We start from the raw sequence: 17210 nt of genomic DNA, 5'->3' as shown, positions 1-17210 counted from the left end.
CTGTTTTACTTTTTTAAAAAAAACAAATGCATGTTTTAATGCATAATGCCAATCGGTTTGAATTGTGTTTGTGTACAAAACTTGCCTTGTAAGTTTACAGCTGATTCTATGAGGTTCTTTGAGTGAGAGCAGGGTGAAGATGTGCAGATATAGGCTATGCGCACATAATGTGTCCTAAACACTTTAGCACAGTTGAAATAAGCATTGCACAGCATGAGAAGCCATATCAGCAGCTGTGCATTATATTTTTCTTTTTTGAGTGACTATGATCAGATGGTCATGCAAAGGTGGATTCATGATATACATCTCAAACACTACGCAAATATTTATCAACATAATGATAATGTGTCACAACTCGTACCACAGCGCCGCTCTGGTGGAAGTGTGCCATTGCAGGGAGTGCTGTGGTTGCCATGGTGCGGCGTCAGCGGCCGGGCTGGAGCAAACCTCAAGGCGTGGACTGAAAACAAAAAATAGCCCAGTATCTGAACGCCCCTGACTGCCCGGATTACTTTATGCGGATGATATACTTTGGATAATTACAGGTCGGCGCATTTTTTTAAACGACAGTCATGTCATGACTGTTTCCAAAAGGGCGGATGCCCTCTTATATGTTACAGTGGCTAAGCTTGCTAAAGTTCCTGCTAGTTAGCTTGCTAATAGTTGAAGCTATGTAGCTTTAGCCGATTAGCCGATCGAGTCTAAACAAGACGCTGTTTATTACTCCAAAGGTAAACGTAAACCAAACAACGACAGCAAGTTTTTTTTAAATAAACGCGGAAACAGACAGGTTAGTGCCAGCAGACTCTGAGCTGTAACGTTAAAACACATACCACCTGTTGATGGTTGTGTTGCCATGCTAGCATTAGGTGGCAAAAAGATCAGCCAGCAACCGTTAGCTCTGTACAATCGTTTACATGCTAACGTTTGCTAATGTCAGTACGCTGAAATAATGGTGGGGTCGTTTCTCACTTTTTAAAAAACTTTAATTATGTCTGTTTGATAATGCTGGATGTGAGCAGGGGCCCTGCAGATGTGTGGTTGGCTTCACGTGTTGTGTTGCTTTTATTTTGTTGCCGTACTTGGCAGGTAGTCTGACAACAATGGCAATGCACCTGTCAACAACAGACGGCCTACTTTAATCCAATCTGTTCGTGTCAGAGAGAGCAGCTCAGGAATAGCTACTACTACCGCTGTGGTAACAAGCATCTGTTTGTGTACAGTAGTTTTCACCAGAGAGACTGTGACCCGGCTCTAGAGAGTTTCTCAGCTAACTGGAGACAACCAGATATAATCATGATAAAGTGATGAAGACGACAGAGGTGTCTTGGATATGATTAACGTGGTGAGTAAAATACCCAGGCTGTTATCTTTTTCCATTAGACAGGATTTGGTACAATGTAACCAGGGTAATTATTTCATTAGATCCAGTAACATATATATATATATATATATATATATATATATATATATATATATATGTGTGTGTGTGTGTGTGTGTGTGTGTGTGTGTGTGTGAGCATCGTTGCTAGAAACAGGTTTGTATTCAGGTGTAAGACCCTGCTTATCCTACAATGTCGCTCTTGTCCATATAAGGTGATGTGATTGTGTGTACCAGTGCTGCCATAGATACTTGCCTATCAAGTGGTTCTGTTGTTGGCAAGGTTGATGAAAGGGCCAGATGACTGTATAATCTTTACATCCCACTAATACAAATACTATGGAGTGTACTTGCTCTTCAGTAGGTTTGAATCTTATGTTTCTTCTTCAGATTAGTTAAGGTTGTCTGATCTCTTACTGCACAAACACTGAGGAAAAAAATCTCTTTTACCAATGTGATAGCAAGTAGTAATGATGACAAAAACACAAGATACATACAGTATTTGGCACACTTAACATTAATATATACAATATTTAACACCATATCTACAATCAACAAAATAGAAATAGAAATTAGAAATGTCTGAAGACCTTACTTCTACTTATTTATATATTTTTTTCCTTTTTTTTTCTATATTCTGTGAATTTATATGCATATTATTGCAGTCAGCAATAATAATCTGGGTCTTTAATAAGTCACTAGGGCAGATGGGGGCAGGCTAGTATTTTGTATGTAGCAGCAGTGGTGTGGAATAGTGATATCATACATCATTCAGCCTCATGGAAAATTCCACCTCATGCTTATAGTCGCTTAGAGACCAGGACACACAATACGGAAAACCTGAGAGAAACCAGTTGGCCTAGCTTCTTATTACTGTTCTGGATGAATTTTGCGAATTTTCATTTGGGTTGCACAGTAGAAATGTTGAGGTCAGTTTACCAGAGGACTGTTAAATCAGGTCAGGTACATCCTGTACAAACAAGTCTTTGTTAATGTTAAATTGAAACTTAGAAATATCCCACTATGATTCAAAGTCTGATTTGTTTCTTTCCCACTTTTTTGTGCTTTAAAGTTAACACAGCATTTCTTCTCAAAGTGACAAAATGGAATCTGAAAATGCCACTGACCTCTACGAAGACAATCGGGATGTTAATCTAAGTCACCGTTCCCTCCGGAGTACAAAGAAAGATTCCAGAGCATCATCCATCAAAAAACACAAAAAGAACTTCCGAGACAAGATCCAGGATGAGGATGAAAAAGACAGCTGTGTTGAGAGTAGATCAAAAACCAGAACCTGGCATTCAGACCCTGATCGGGACCAGATATCAGATGGAGAGGGACGGAGAAGTACTGGGTCCTTTTACTCAGAGGACTATGAGAATGAGTCTCCTTCAGACCGATCGCTCTCATCATACTCCCGGTCCCGGACTCCATCCCCCACTCCTCAAAGAGGGGTGCGGGCAAAGAAGATTTCTAGCAGCCCCCTCTACAAGACAGGTATGTTAGGCAAGGATCCAGCATGGACAGAGGAATGAATGAAACTTAATCCTTACTGGTTAAATTTGCTCTACTGTCCAGGTGATGGCAGTGTAGGGCTGATTTAAATATGATGATTTCTGCTGAGGGAAAAAAAGACTTTTATATATACTCACAAACAAATGGTTATAAACAACAAAATTCTCCTTTTGAAGTTCCATTTGAATATTAATATTAAGTTCTTATCAACACCTTTCATAGGCTAGTACTTTCTCTGTAGCTTCAACTTTAAATCATATTCACCATTCAGTGGGGATGCACTGATTTCCATTTGTTTCAGTAATGGTCTGTAAAGGTTTGTGTTGATTGACTTTTAAATTATATCTGCATCATGTGTGTCTCTCTGTCTTGTAGGTGGTGTGGGGCGCAGGGGTTTGTCCCGCCCACCGCGTCCAGGTGGCCAACCTCTGACACAGCAGCAGCGCAGGGGAGGGCGATCACAAAGCAAGGAGTCCACACCCCCTAAAGACCTGGACCTCGTTACCAAGCGGATGCTTTCGGCCCGCCTGCTAAAGATCAATGAATTGCGTAACGCTCTTGCTGAGCTACAACAGCGCACTGATGAGCTGCAGAAGGAAAACCGAGTTCTCAGACAGGTAGACTGTGACATATTAATATGTGGGGCCTTGAGAATGGTATTTGTTTTCCTTTTTTTCCATCCACCTCACCTTAAAAACCCATCAATGTCTTCTTTCTGGTGCTGCAGCTTCAGGTTCGTCAAGAGAAAGCCCTGCAGCGCTACGACGACACAGAGAGTGAGATTTCACAGCTGTTGGCGCGCCACTCCAACGAGACCCACGTGCTGCGCGAACGGCTCAGGCGCACTCAAGAGCGGGAGCGTGTAGCTGAGCGGAGGCTGAAGGACAGTGAGGAGCAGCTGCAGAGGAGTCTGGGGACCATTGCCCGGTTAAAGAAGCTGGTCGACCAGCGGGAGTTAGGAGCCAGGGATGAGCTAAGCCGTAGGCTGGAGGAAGAGAAGGCGCGGGCCCAAGAAGCAGAACGCAAGATTAAGGTAGATTTATAATGGAATTTGTTTATTCATCTAATAATTTATTGATAAAGCTTTGCAAATGCTTTTCTTTTGTGTCACTCTCAAATTTGTCAATAAATAGTATACACCTGTGAACACTACAACTAAATGAGCTAAGGGAGTTTCAGATTTCATACCTACTGTCGATTTATCTCTAAACATGAGCTTTCCCGTAGCTTACAGACTTGACTCCTTTGTGCATTTGTCTGTCTTTGTATATTTGTAGGAGCTGGAGCGAAGCTTGGAGCTGAGCAACAGCAGTTACCAGAGGCAGTTAGCTGCTGAGAGGAAGAAGACCGTCAGTGCCCAGGAGGAGATCAGGGCGCTGCAGGAGGAGCTGGAGCGCCTGACCAATAAACTTAAGGTGCATGTATACAAATTGTCTCCCCTTTATGATTGTGCACAATTAGCAGCCTGGCATATGTGTGAAAATGTAATTTTGTTTACTTTTTTTTCCTTATCAGGAGAAGGAGAGAGAACTAGATGCCAGGAACATTTATGCCAACCGCATGGGGAAAGTTTCACTAAGAAAAGATACAGAGAGTTGCACAAAGCGGAAAGGTAAGACTCTGCTGTTGGTTGAAGCTCATTTTTGCAATTGTCTTGAGTTTACCTGTGTATTTATCGCAAAACTTAATAATGAATATATATTGCTCCTGTGGTTATGGAGGACATGGAACAGTCCAAAGAAATTTTGTGCTGATGAAGCCTGTTGCTCTGCATGTTCATGGATAGTTAAATAGGTCTGTGATCTTCTGTCCACTAATTATTATTCTATTTTTTTGCAAAAGGTTTCCAGCCTGTTGCATTTCAGTGTCTAATAAATTGTGCTAATAAATATTAGCTCTTTAGCTCTTTATCAAGTGATGGTTAGGAATGGGTTTAGCAAAATTGATTCTAATGAAATACTCTGTTTTTATTTTACATATAGTCCCCAGCAGGAACAGCACCAAGGCAGTGCAGACTGAAGACAGGGTGTCTAGTCTGGGTTTCCCCACACCTCCTCCCGCCATCACTGATGCCAGCGATTACAGTGAACAGGGGCCTGACGAATACCTGTCACTCAAAGTAAAGTGTCCTCCCCTCACCTTTCCCGCTATCCACATTTCATCCTCTGGTTTAGTACACAGCCTGTCACTGTTATTTGTCTTTCCTTAACCTCTTGTAACTCCTTCTGTCAACAGGAGCTTGACACAGAAGACAGACAGGCGGAGACAGAAGACAGCCATCAAAACCAGGAACAGCAGAGGAGGAGAGACAAGGAAAAAGACAAAGACAGGGAGAAAGAGCAGGAGAGGGAGAAACAGCAACTCAACCAGGAGCTGAATGTACTTGAAGAAAAGGCAAAGAGACTAAGAGATGGTAAAGACAAGAGTAAACCTACACATACTTATTTCCTCAATTGGTAAAAATCATGAGAAAGAAAGAGGAACTTACTTATACTTTATGTTTACAGGCTGGGAGAAGGAAATGGAGGAAGAAGACAGAAAGAAGACAAGTTCCCTGTTGAACCAGAAGGAGGAAGAGAACAAGAGGAAGTGCGGTCATGTCCAGGAGGAGGTGCAGAGGTGGAACCAGGAGGTTTTGGCCAGTCAGCAAGCAGCAGAAGAAGCACGTCGCAAGAAAGAACAGCTGCTGGCTAAGATGCGCGAAATAGACCGGCAAAACCAGGGAGCCCAAAGCTCCATATTGGCTGAGTCGAGTCTCCCTGAGACCAGCAAGAGCACCAGCACCAGTGACCATGCTTCCCCTCGTCCTCCTGAGCAGAGGAACCATAACTCTTCCATTTTCAGCCTCACAGAATCAGAGGAGGTGGCCAGTTCGCGTGCTAGTGCTGGAAGCAGAGAAGGTGGAAGGAGAAGACCAGGCGTAGAAGGTGGAGCAGCTACAGCAGGAATGGGGAGGCGAGCATTACGCACACAAAGCTCCAGTGATGACTTGGCGTTCGGAAGCTACGCGCCTTCTTTTGGACATTCAGCTTCCCGAGGATCCTCTGGTTTCCCCCCACCTCCGCCCAAAGAGGACAGGGACTCTGCATTAGAAGCTATAGGTGTTTTTAGTCTCAGAGGGGATGGAGGCAGAGAAAGAAAAGGACATGGAAAAAGGAGCGGGCAAGGACAGGAAGTCTAGCCTCATGCAGCAGCTATTTGGTGCCCTGGCCACGCCTGCTGGCGACAGTGCAAGCACTAAGATGGAGGTCCTCAGTAGTCCTCCAACTACCAATGGAGTTCGTTCAAGAAGGGACGGACTGCTCAGCTTCAGCTCAGGGTCTTCCACTCCTCCAGCACCCTCTTTAAGTACCCTACATGTAGCAGATAGCAAACCTGCCATCCGTGCCATCGCCTCATTTGATGATGACATAGAGGAGCTGACTTTATGAAAGTAATTTAAGTGAAGGTAGTCAGTCCTGGATTAGACCAATTTGTCTGGCAGCCACAGAATGAGACACTGTGGGGTGATTCCCAAAATATAAGGAATTTAGTGATGAACATTTCAACATTAAAAGCATAACAAAACCAAACATAGAAGGGAAGAAACTTTCTTCAACATATCTAAAATCCTCTATGACTATATAAAAGATAAATATTTTAACCTGTGTTACTGTCTTTGTGGTTTTCCGGTGACTGGTTTATACAGGAATTTTGTGACCCTTATAATTTGTTTTAATGCTAGTTGCACCTTTAAGAGTATTATTTGTTGCACTAAATCACTGGTTGCAGTTCAGATTTCAGTTCAGCCACAACACACAGGACCCCTGCCCTTAGAACATTTGTCCAATAAACACAGGCAACAAACACGCAAGTAATACAGTCAAGGTGAAACCGGATGCAAATCATATTTCTTTACATCTCACATTTTAGCGCTTTGCCATATTTTCTAGTAATAATAGTTTGCTGTTAGTGTTTGTTGATCAGGGATCCTGGAATTTTTGGGGTTTTTGTGTGTGTGTGTGTGTGTGTGTGTATCTTTCTTGAACAAAATTTATCCCATAAAGTTTGGTAATCTTTGAGATCTATTGTCTATGCCAAAAGAATTTACTACAAAGTCATATGACAATCAATACAAAGTGTAGACTGATTGCTGAATGCCCGACAAATACATAACACAGGATATTTTGCCTTTAGGAAAATGGCAAACTCCTGCAGGTTTACAACCCCCAATGTTATGCTAATTCTAATCAATAGAGAATCATAGAGAATGCAATTATGTTGAATGATCAACAATGTATTGTTGAGCTCAGTGAGGTGGTGTAGTTTGTGTGTAATACAGCATATGTTTTATATTAAAGAGAAAACTCACCAGCACTAACATATTGAGTGTTTAAGTGCCACTGTAAATTGAGATCCCCTAACACCAGCTCACTTGTATCCCCTTTAACACTGAATATTATTTCTGCCATGTCCCAGTGCCCTTGTCCCCTGCTGGCAGTAGCACACTGACCAGACAATCAGCGCTAAAGCAAACCACCAGCGGCTGTATGAGTAGCTACCTGTTGAGTTTCAACTATATTGAAGTCAATAGACAAAATGCTCTGTTTTTTTTTTTAATCTCTATTTGTTCAGTTACGTTGTATTCATAAAACTCAACATTCCATCATGAAAAATCACTATAGCAGCTCTTACCACTCTGAATAAGTAAACTGTAAAACTGGTATTTGTATATTTCATTTCTGACACGGTCTTGAAGAGCCCTTTGTATTTATTCTTTCAGAATTTAATATAGTCGTTTTCGTAAGGGAAGTATGTAACCAATGAAAACTTTGTGGTTAACCTGTTCTCGTGTTGTGAATTTTTTATATTTTGCACTTACTCTCTATTTGTACTGTTGAAAAAAGGTTATTTGTTGTATTTTGTTGAATGAAAATAAATGATATAGTGAGAGTATGTCAGACTGTGGTGCACTTGCGGTAATATTTATGCGGCGGGAAGTCTGATAGGGATTCCTGGGACGTCTCCAAGCAACCAGAACCTGACGCAACCTTCCCGCCCCTCCTCCGGTAGCTCTCTGCTCAAAAACAAGTGGACCGTGGAGCCGTAGAGCGGATAATATCAGAGAGAGAGAGCGGTGGAGATGGTCTGAACTGATACAGTGTGGCTGAGGACAACTTGGACCGCCGCTGAGAGATTCCTATATGGTAAACGAACCGTACGCAGTGTGTGTTACTGTTTTTCAGATGGTGCCGGTAGCGTCTTATCTTGCAGCAGAAAAGCTAGAGGAGGCTGGAGTGTATGTTTGCTCACATGTAGAATAATGTGGAAGTAGCATCACCCGGTTTAAGAAAGTTAACATTTCACTGTCATTCACTGTCACTGTTACATTTCTTTAATTTTTAATTTTAATTTTTTTTAATTTTTTTTTTTTTTTTTAGAGAAATCGCTCCAGGCTATTTGAAGAAAACAACGAGAGTGAACCATGTGTTATTATTAGGCTGAAAGAAATTGTAATGGAGTGCATGAAATTATGGTTTAAAAATAGGAAACTCGGACACAACTTTATATCCGGACATTCTGCCTTTAATGGACTCAACTAAAGGCGAATTATCAAAGTGAGAAATACAGAAAAAGATAAAGGGTTTAGCTGTATTGCTGTTATTACACAGCAAAGTGTTGATGTTATTTTCTGCCATTTCTCTTTATATAATGTTTAGTGTTTGTTTGTGCAGACATACAATTTCAGCAAGTGTTTTAGTTAGAAATCCTGAAAAAACGCACCTGTTGATAATGACAGCCTATATAACATGGCTTTCTCCCTCCCTCTGTTGTGATTGGTTCAGCCCTTAAAGGTGGTACACTGCAACTAAACACTGTTTTATTACATTTCTGTTGCCATAATGAAGGAATCCCAATATGCCACAGTGATTTTGTGTTCACCTTTATGAATAGCTTTTGTGTTAACATAGGCTGTTCAACCTGACAGTGATTTCTATGGTTAATGCCCATATTGTCATGCAGTTCATATCAACAGTGCAGATTGAAATTCAGCACCTCTGAATGGGAGTGTCTCAGAGGTAGATTATGTTATAGGTTGGAGAGACACACACTAAAGTCTGATTAGTTACCCTGCGGTCATGTTTGTTATGTAGACATGCCTGTATTTTCCAGATCGGAGGGCCAGACTTCCCTAAGCTCTTTAACCAGACAAGGTTTTGGCATCTCGTATTCCGACACCACAAAAATAAATTTTATTGGCGTGGCAACGCTGAAACTGGATGTTGCCGAGCAATCAAATTCTGCAGCTTCGAAACCAGAGGAATGTATGGGTGATGCTTGGAGATTTGGATACCAGTTAGGACATTTGGATAATGGGGATAAATAGTCCATTTCCTCCAGATTAGACAGTGTTTGTCTTTGCCACAGGCTGCATTTGATATTCAGGATGTAAATTTTGAGATGAAGATTTCCTACTGGTCTATTCAAAAGTGGCTGTCTTCACCAAAAGTGCCTCTTACATGATCAACCAGAGGCTGGTTTGCTGTCATGATTTTAAACCCATTATTTCTTTATTACTGTGATCATAGCTTGTTATATAATGTTTTCTTCATCCTTCTAAACCTCCTAGCTCTGCAGTTTCTTTAGGCAATCTAAATCCCTTCCTTACTGTACATACAGTACATACATACGGTCTTTACAGACTCTTTAAAAATGCATGTGGCATGGATTTTCCTTCTTTGTTATCGGTATCCTGTAACAATGTGGTCCCCAGAGACACACTGAGTCCTGTAGAGATACAAAGAGATGATCCATTCCTGCGCATTCATAAGTCAGCTACTCTGCACAGTCAGAGGTCTATTTTACCTTGCAAAACAGCCAAGCCTATCATTAGATACAAGGGCAATGACTTCACTGCTGGTCTGTTGTACCCATTATGGAATAACTGAGCGCTAACCACTTATTGAGTGCTTGAAAACTTTGTAAGAAGACACTAGGCAGAAAGTCTGCTTTTGCTGTTATAAGCATGTGTTTTCAGAGTCATTTAAGAGGTTGTGTTAAAGATGTAGTTTGTCACTTTATTTCCTGAGTTAGTCCTTCCTGTGTGCCTCCAGATGCCAGCAGCCTGACTATCTTTAGCGCCTTTAGGTTGATATTTGTGGTTTAAGTTAAATATCTATTACTATTGGACAGATTGCCTTGAAATTTGATGTAGACATTCATGGGCTCCTTAGGATGACTTGTAGAAAACTTTGGTTATCCACTGACTTGGACAGGTCAAAGATTCAATTTGTACAGTTCTTTTTTTAAATGCAAAAGTAATGACATGTCCAACATCCTCAGGTGTAGTCTGTGTTCAGTGCTAATTAGCAAATTTTAGCGTGCTAACACTAAACTAAGATGGTAAACACAGTAAACATTATATTATACAAATTATAACATTATATACTAACTCTACCCATGTCTAATGAGGACTCATTAAATATGCCCATAATGTTCAGGATCCATTAAAGTCTTTTTCGAAACATGTGAGTCAATGCTACATATGTTCTGAGCTGTAAATAGAAGGGTTTCTGTAAAAGAGCAGCCATCGTGCCAGACGTCTGTCACCTCACGTCGGTTCAGGCAATAAGCCCCGAGGACAGGAGGTGGAAAATTGCTGATTCATTTACAGTGCCTGTGTCGTTGCTATGGAAACCATTTGTTCCTGTTAAATGAAAATCATGGAGGTGTGTTCCCTCAGTGTGCTGCTCCTTTAATATTTGATACGTGCGAAGCCAAACGTTTGATGGAAATCAGTTTACAGGGTTAGAGCAGAAGGTGCACAAACTTCATTGTAATCATCATTCACTCTTTCTGAGTTATGTGATCTCTCCTGTACACAACTGAATCTGTTGTGCCAAAGTTGATTTCTGGCCTTTTTGTCAGGCGTCATGTCACTTTTGTCCCTCGTCATTCAGAGATGTTTGTCAGTGGTATTGTCAGCAAGTGTTTCATAACTTGCTTCTTCTCTCCTCTGCAGTTCTTGAGATCATCTGCCTCTGAAAAACCAATGGATCCACTAAAAATCCTTTAAAGACTGACGTTGCAGAGGCCACTAATGAAGAGCAGACATCTTTATTTTTTTATGCTGACACATTTTTGAGGAACTTTTTCTACCCAGCAGATATACGATGGATGCGCCCTCGCCTCCTCACATCACGGTGGACAGGGTTGGTGTCCCAGAGGAAGCAGAACGCGGGGAGGATGTGGATTTGCCTGCAGATGACCATCTCATGACCTTGAAGGCCTTGACAGAGAAATTAAGACTGGAGACCAGGAGACCTTCATACCTGGAGTGGAAAGCCCGGCTGGAGGCGGAGAGCTTCAGAGAGTCAGGAACTGGAAAAAGCCAGATTCAAGTGGAGCCTGAAGGGAAACTAGTCACACCTAAGGAGGCTGTAGTGAAATCTGATGTGATTCAGTGCAAGCTGCCTTCAGGTGTGCTGAAAGGATTTGGGAATATCGACGAGGCTCTCGGTTGGCTCAGGAGAGAACTGGTGAGATGTTGCTTGAGTTCTTAACGATGTTCAAATTTGTTGCATACTGCAGAAAGTATTGTATTGTCAGACTTTTGAGATTCAAAGACACATTATTTCACATTTTCAAGAGAAGAGATTGCAGTTAAAGGCCAGAGAGAAAACTTCCTGCCACTGAGCTAAATAGCATTTAACAATGCACACAATGTCCAATTACTGTCCCGAAGAATCCCATTCAAATTTGTGAGTGAGATTGATTGGGTCTCAGGCAGGAGGATCAGGCATTTCTTACACACAGATTCTGCGAGTCTAATCATTTTACTCTGCTCAATTACTCTGCACATTCGCCCACAGTTCACAAGCTTGGACTGAGCACGCAAAGAGGCACTGACAGAAGCAGACTCATACTCACACAGTATGTGGCCACAAAGATTTTGCACAAAGACAGTGGACACGAAAGAGATAAAATTGAGAGAGCTTATGTTGAGGAACTTGTTTATGGATTCCCCACTGTGAGTTTTCTTTTTAGATTTTGTCACACAATACGGACTGAATGCAGGGACCTCCAGTGAATCTGAATCATGTCTGTCATAATCTGCTGTTGGAATCGTATAAGGATTAAAAATAGTTACGCATATGACTAAAACTTCTATTTGACATTTTAGGAGGTATGCTAAATCACGAGGTGAGGAGATTTCTGTGTGTTCAGTATGAAACTACAGCAGGAGACAGTTTGTTTACTATAAAGAGAGACTATAGTAGGATGAGCTTGAAAGAGTAAAAAAAAGTTTACATAAGGTCCAACTTAATTTTTATTTTCTGGAGCTTTCAACCACATCTCATAGCTTTTCTTCACAGATAGAGTTGTTCAGTTGTCATGGAGATGGTTATATTAGCACCTGTTATCATGTGACCAAATTTACATACTGAGGTCACAAGATAATAACTAAACCATCTCCATGACAACTGAGCTGGATGAAAGCCATGACATATAGTCAAAAGCTCTGCAAATAGTGAGTAAGTTGGACTTTGACGCTGAGAGCTGAATTATTTACCTGTTCATTTTATCTGTCAAAAGACTAGCAGCATTTTGGGGAGTATTTTTGACTACAACATTTAATCAGGTATCAAAGATCTAGTTGATTAATTGACTAATCAGTTAATTAACAGGTGATTTAAACATGATTCTATCTTTGTGTCTCTTTGTGTTCTTCTTTGCAGACCGACATGCGCTTGCAAGACCAGCAGCTGGCAAGGCAGCTCATGCGCCTCCGGAGCGACATCAACAAGCTTAAGATCGAGCAGACGTGCCACCTGCATCGCCGGATGCTCAACGACGCCACCTTTGGCCTCGAGGAGCGGGACGAGCTGTCGGACCTGCTGTGTGAATGCCCGGTGACCCCGGGCCTGGGCCTCTCGGCCCCGCTGAGACTCATCGGCGTCACAAAGATGAACATTAATTCTCGCCGGTTCTCGCTCTGCTAGTGGCAGTGATCGCACTTGAAGGAGAGAGTCCTGAATACAAAACAGCTTGTCTAATACTGCCTTTGCTCCAGTGCAACACACCAGGCGTGGTCATATATTACATAGTGGTGAAATCCTTTGTGCGTTTGGGGCTCGACCACATTATTGTGAGGATGAACCCTGTCTTACAGACCCTATAATAAAAGAGAGAGATTTAGATAATGTATATTATTTAGGAAGAAGAGTTTGAGATTCAATACATATACAGTATAATGTTTGTGCCACTAAACTTAACATGGCAGCTATATACAGCAACCTCTCTGTCTTAAAACCACAGCAGATTTTAGACCTTTAGGCCATCGTGACTTGAAACACAATACTTGCAGTTTTTAAACTAAAGTAAAGCAATGTCAAGCTTATTTTTAAACTTTATCAGTTGATCATGAGAATATTGCTACCAGTTACTTTCTATATTTCCTTGCATTTTGGTTATTTTGATCAATAAACCAAGATTTATCAAGCACAGATTAAATATTTAACCTTATTTTATACTGTATTCAGACTTCAGTATGAGACTTTCAGTGACAGCAAAGAATCTTTTGTCTTAATCTAAATGTTTTGTGCTTTTAAAAAGATGCCTTAATGTTCATACAAATTGTACACTATATACCGAATGCGTATTTGATTCAGCAAGTAGCAGTATCAATTTAGGGAGCGTTGTTATATGTAGAGTATGATGGAGATGATTTATTCTTTGTAATGGTTGTCAGAATGTGATAGCTACTGACCTCATGATGGCTTCTGGTCTGTTGCAGGAGTTTGCTTCTTTAAAGTAAAGATGTCTTGCAAAGTCTTGAGCTCTTGGTTGGAGCTTCGCCTTTTTCTCTAATAGTTGAACTCCAGCCAAGACATAACCATTTAAGATGGCATTATCTGTTTGAAACACAAACATGTTGTAGTTCCATGGAGAAACATTGAATTATAACTCATTTAGATCTCTGTGTGTGTACCCAGTGACATGATTATGGGGCTCTTGATTTAGTCCCTCTGGTTACATTGGCAGTTACTGTATAATGGGATATAATGTTTCTTTCATAACAAGAAATTGGGTTGGGAGGGGGGGGCTTGCATTTGAAATGTGGGCATGTGAAATTCCACTCAAATACAGTCCCAATGCACAGACCATGCGCTGGGAAAATGAGTTTCAGGCTTTGAGACGCCTCTCCTCGTGACCCACAGATGCTATAATACAATCTGAACAAAATCACAGCTTTAAAGCTCTCACACACACCTCAACATCTAATTTGCTTGCAACAGTGGTACAGATAGAGCAGATTACCTCTTGCATTAACCTCTGAAATGATGACAGTAACACCAATGTGTGTTGCTGCTCAACATTTCATGATCTGTTGTGCGTGTTCTGTAGCAACACAGTACTTGGCCATTGTCTCAGTTTGCACTGTCCCCTGAGCAGTGAGGCACAATGCCACCTGGCAAGAAAACAACTGCTATGTGGACTTGATCTTGTGTTAATAAGCCTGTAATCACATGGAACATATTGTACCTTAAAACTGGTTTGGTAAAATATGATACCCTAAGTGGATCATTGTTAGAGCTGGTTTGGTTTCACAAATGTACTGGAAATAAATAATCCATTAAGAGATTAGATGTATTACTTACTTATTGCTTACTTTAGTTTGCTGTCATCACAACAAAATCCCACCAATGGCTATTAATGCTTTCTTGTGGTAAGAGCTGTCACAGGGAAATAAGCACACTATCTATTAAAGTGCTCACTGAAGCATGGAAAGATTTCAGCGATCATATGCAGTAAATGGCACTTAGATAACATGAACTGGGTATCCCACCTCCTCTTACCCTCTGTCACTGCCCCCTGCACGAGGAGGCACGAGAGTTAGTGTAAACAGTTGGGGCCGGTCCCCGGGCTCCCACAGACTTTCATACATGATGTGAGGACGTGAGCATGGGGGTCATGAGTTTTTGCATGTGAGAGTCAGTGTACCCCACTCGCTGATCCCCCGTGTCCCTCTCGACCTAGAGGGCCTGAAGTGGCATCTAATGAATGACTTTGTTGAGCCTGAAATTTTCATGCATGAGCACCAGCTTTATGAGGGCTTACTGCCGCTGAAAGCCGCAACTCCTTTTGACTGAAAGGCTGCCAAAGGGGGCCATCACATGCATTTTGTAAAAAGCTACTGGTGATCAAGGTGGTTTCATTTTTTTTGTTGATGACTCTCTGGAGATGTTTAAACTATTGAAATGAAATGAATGTGGTGCAGCATTTCATAAATCTAAGAAACAGTTTGTTCTAGAGAAAAGGAAGAACAAAAAGTACTTTGTGCTCGTTTATACTCCAGTTCTGCCCAACAGCTGTCCCTGGAGTTTGCCATTTCATTAATTTCATGCCTAAACCATCTCATTTGCATGATAAAATTACTTGACAGGCATAAAATCAAGAACTGTCTCTGCTGTTGGAGCATGAGGACCAGACACTGAATCAGTGGTCACAGTCCTGATGCCAAAATTAGGCCATGTTGACAGTTTGAATAAGCAGTTAGTTTAGTGTGATTTGGGTATGAAGTACTTTGCTCCTGTTTGATTTTTATGTATCTTAAAGAGAGATGCAATCAGTTGTTATCTTTACCTTTCATCTGCCAAAAGCTTTTTTTTTTTCTGATGTTCGCGACTGGGAATGTAGGTGCCGTTCTGTTCCAGGAATATAACAGATGTGACACCACAGAGAGGCACTTCTCACCATGACTAAGCTGCAAACTCAAGCATGAACGGCTGACAGAAACCTCTGCAAGGTGAACCTCGGGGTGAGACTGGCGAGAATCCCAGACTGCATCTCACGCAGAGTGTTTGTGTAGGAGTGTCTACATCCCATTTCTGCAAAGATTTACTTTAAGGATGAGATGGTTAGAGTCAGTCCAGAAAAGAACCCAGTACATAGGCAAAGAGGGTTGAAAACTGTTATTTACCATGTTTGGATGTTGACTTAAGTGATGTAATGACAAAACATTCAACTCTCTGACACTTTGCAAACCTAGAACTTGACCTTGCTTGACCGCCATTAGTGATTTACTGGAAAACATTTAACAAGCAATGACACTCTTAATTTTTAATGGTGTGGAAATAAGAGCTGAATCAGACTGTTTTTGTTGGAGAAACAAGGTGCATTGCAGACTTATGAGGCTTTAAACTTGACCACACAATTAAACCCCTGGAGTGTTGAGACACTGATTCTGACTGTGTTGGTTATTGGAAAATAGATTTATAAGGTCAGAGGAACACTTGGACCAGTTCCTGGACACATATTAAACATGTCCAGCAACTAAAAATAGCTTTCAAACCATTGCTTTTTATGTGGAACATTAATTCGGGAAAAAGCCCCTTGCTTACAGATTTCTTTTGATATTGGATAAGGCTGTGTACTGCGTATGATTTGGCTAGTGAGAAAAGGGGTATTATGACTCAAAGGTTACTGGTTTTTTATATATGTGAAGCTATGTTTATTTCGACTTATTTCAACTCTATTAAACTACACATTTTTTAGCCTTTTGGGGGAAACAACACAATACCAGCACACTGGGCAGAAATACAGCAATCAGCAACATTAGCACTAATTTGGAGTTTTGCTCCCAACCACCTGTTGAATAAGTCCAGTATTCACTCTGCTTTTAGCTCTGTTTTTGGTCTCCACCAACTCCTGAAGGAAATATCTGTCTCTAGCTGTTAAATGCGCCAATATGTTCAGCTAATTGCACCTCCATCTAGTTGCTAACTTTGCCTGTCTAATGTTGGTGCTAGGCAGGTAGCCCAGAATTGTTTTTAAAGCTTTTTTTTTTTTTGCTTGCTGTGGTCAGAATATAGTGAGAGTGGATGATGATGATTCTTTATTATGAGGCAAGCTCATGCAAGGTGATAAAGTCACTATAGAGGCATTACAGGGGTTCCAGTTGTTGTAAAAATAATCGGCAACCTCATTATAAAGCAGCATGGGAACTTTTAATGACTTAATTAAACCAACTGATCTATTTAATAATTGTGTGCTTCAAATGAGGCAGTGTAATGAGTCATTCTGTTCGGTCTACAATTGGATTAAGATGACAATTTACAGGAGGCCAATTAGGACTCCTCCAAGTACTGTGAGAAAACACACACAATTACACAGAGGGCATGTCAAAAACGATCATTTAGTCTCCTCATGTACCAAAACAATGTAGCGAACGGGTGCAACTTACTGTGAAGAGTCTGTTAGTATAATGAGAAAGAATCTGTATTTGCACAGTGAGATCACAGGATCCTTGATTATCTCATCCTTTTGTTCG

General features: G+C 41.1%; 2 protein-coding genes across 3 annotated transcripts; both read left to right on the top strand.

The window, feature by feature from the left end:
• Positions 1-390: 390 nt before the first annotated feature.
• lca5 (lebercilin LCA5) lies at positions 391-7717 on the top strand. The gene is given in 10 exon segments (XM_051071914.1): positions 391-1345; positions 2478-2878; positions 3272-3513; positions 3624-3929; positions 4174-4311; positions 4412-4508; positions 4879-5015; positions 5132-5309; positions 5404-6014; positions 6016-7717. Coding segments are annotated over 9 exon segments (2415 nt in total). The 5' UTR covers positions 391-1345; positions 2478-2484; the 3' UTR covers positions 6328-7717.
• Positions 7718-7935: 218 nt separating this feature from the next.
• Positions 7936-16122, top strand: fam167ab (family with sequence similarity 167 member Ab). Of its 2 annotated transcripts, none has more exons than XM_018694461.2 (3): positions 7936-8082; positions 10899-11415; positions 12616-16122. In XM_018694461.2, exons 2-3 carry the CDS (start codon positions 11050-11052, stop codon positions 12877-12879), a joined length of 630 nt encoding a protein of 209 aa, XP_018549977.1. In that variant the 5' UTR covers positions 7936-8082; positions 10899-11049; the 3' UTR covers positions 12880-16122. The 2 variants fall into 2 exon arrangements, with proteins under 2 accessions (XP_018549977.1, XP_050927870.1); XM_051071913.1 differs by having other exon boundaries at positions 7938-8082; positions 11043-11415.
• The last annotated feature ends 1088 nt before the right edge of the window (positions 16123-17210 follow it).

This window comes from Lates calcarifer, linkage group LG7_1 (assembly GCF_001640805.2).
Source record: "Lates calcarifer isolate ASB-BC8 linkage group LG7_1, TLL_Latcal_v3, whole genome shotgun sequence".
Classification (NCBI taxonomy): Eukaryota; Metazoa; Chordata; class Actinopteri; family Centropomidae; genus Lates; species Lates calcarifer.
The sequence above is the reverse complement of the archived record's forward strand: the minus strand, read 5'-3'. Positions and strand labels throughout refer to the sequence as shown.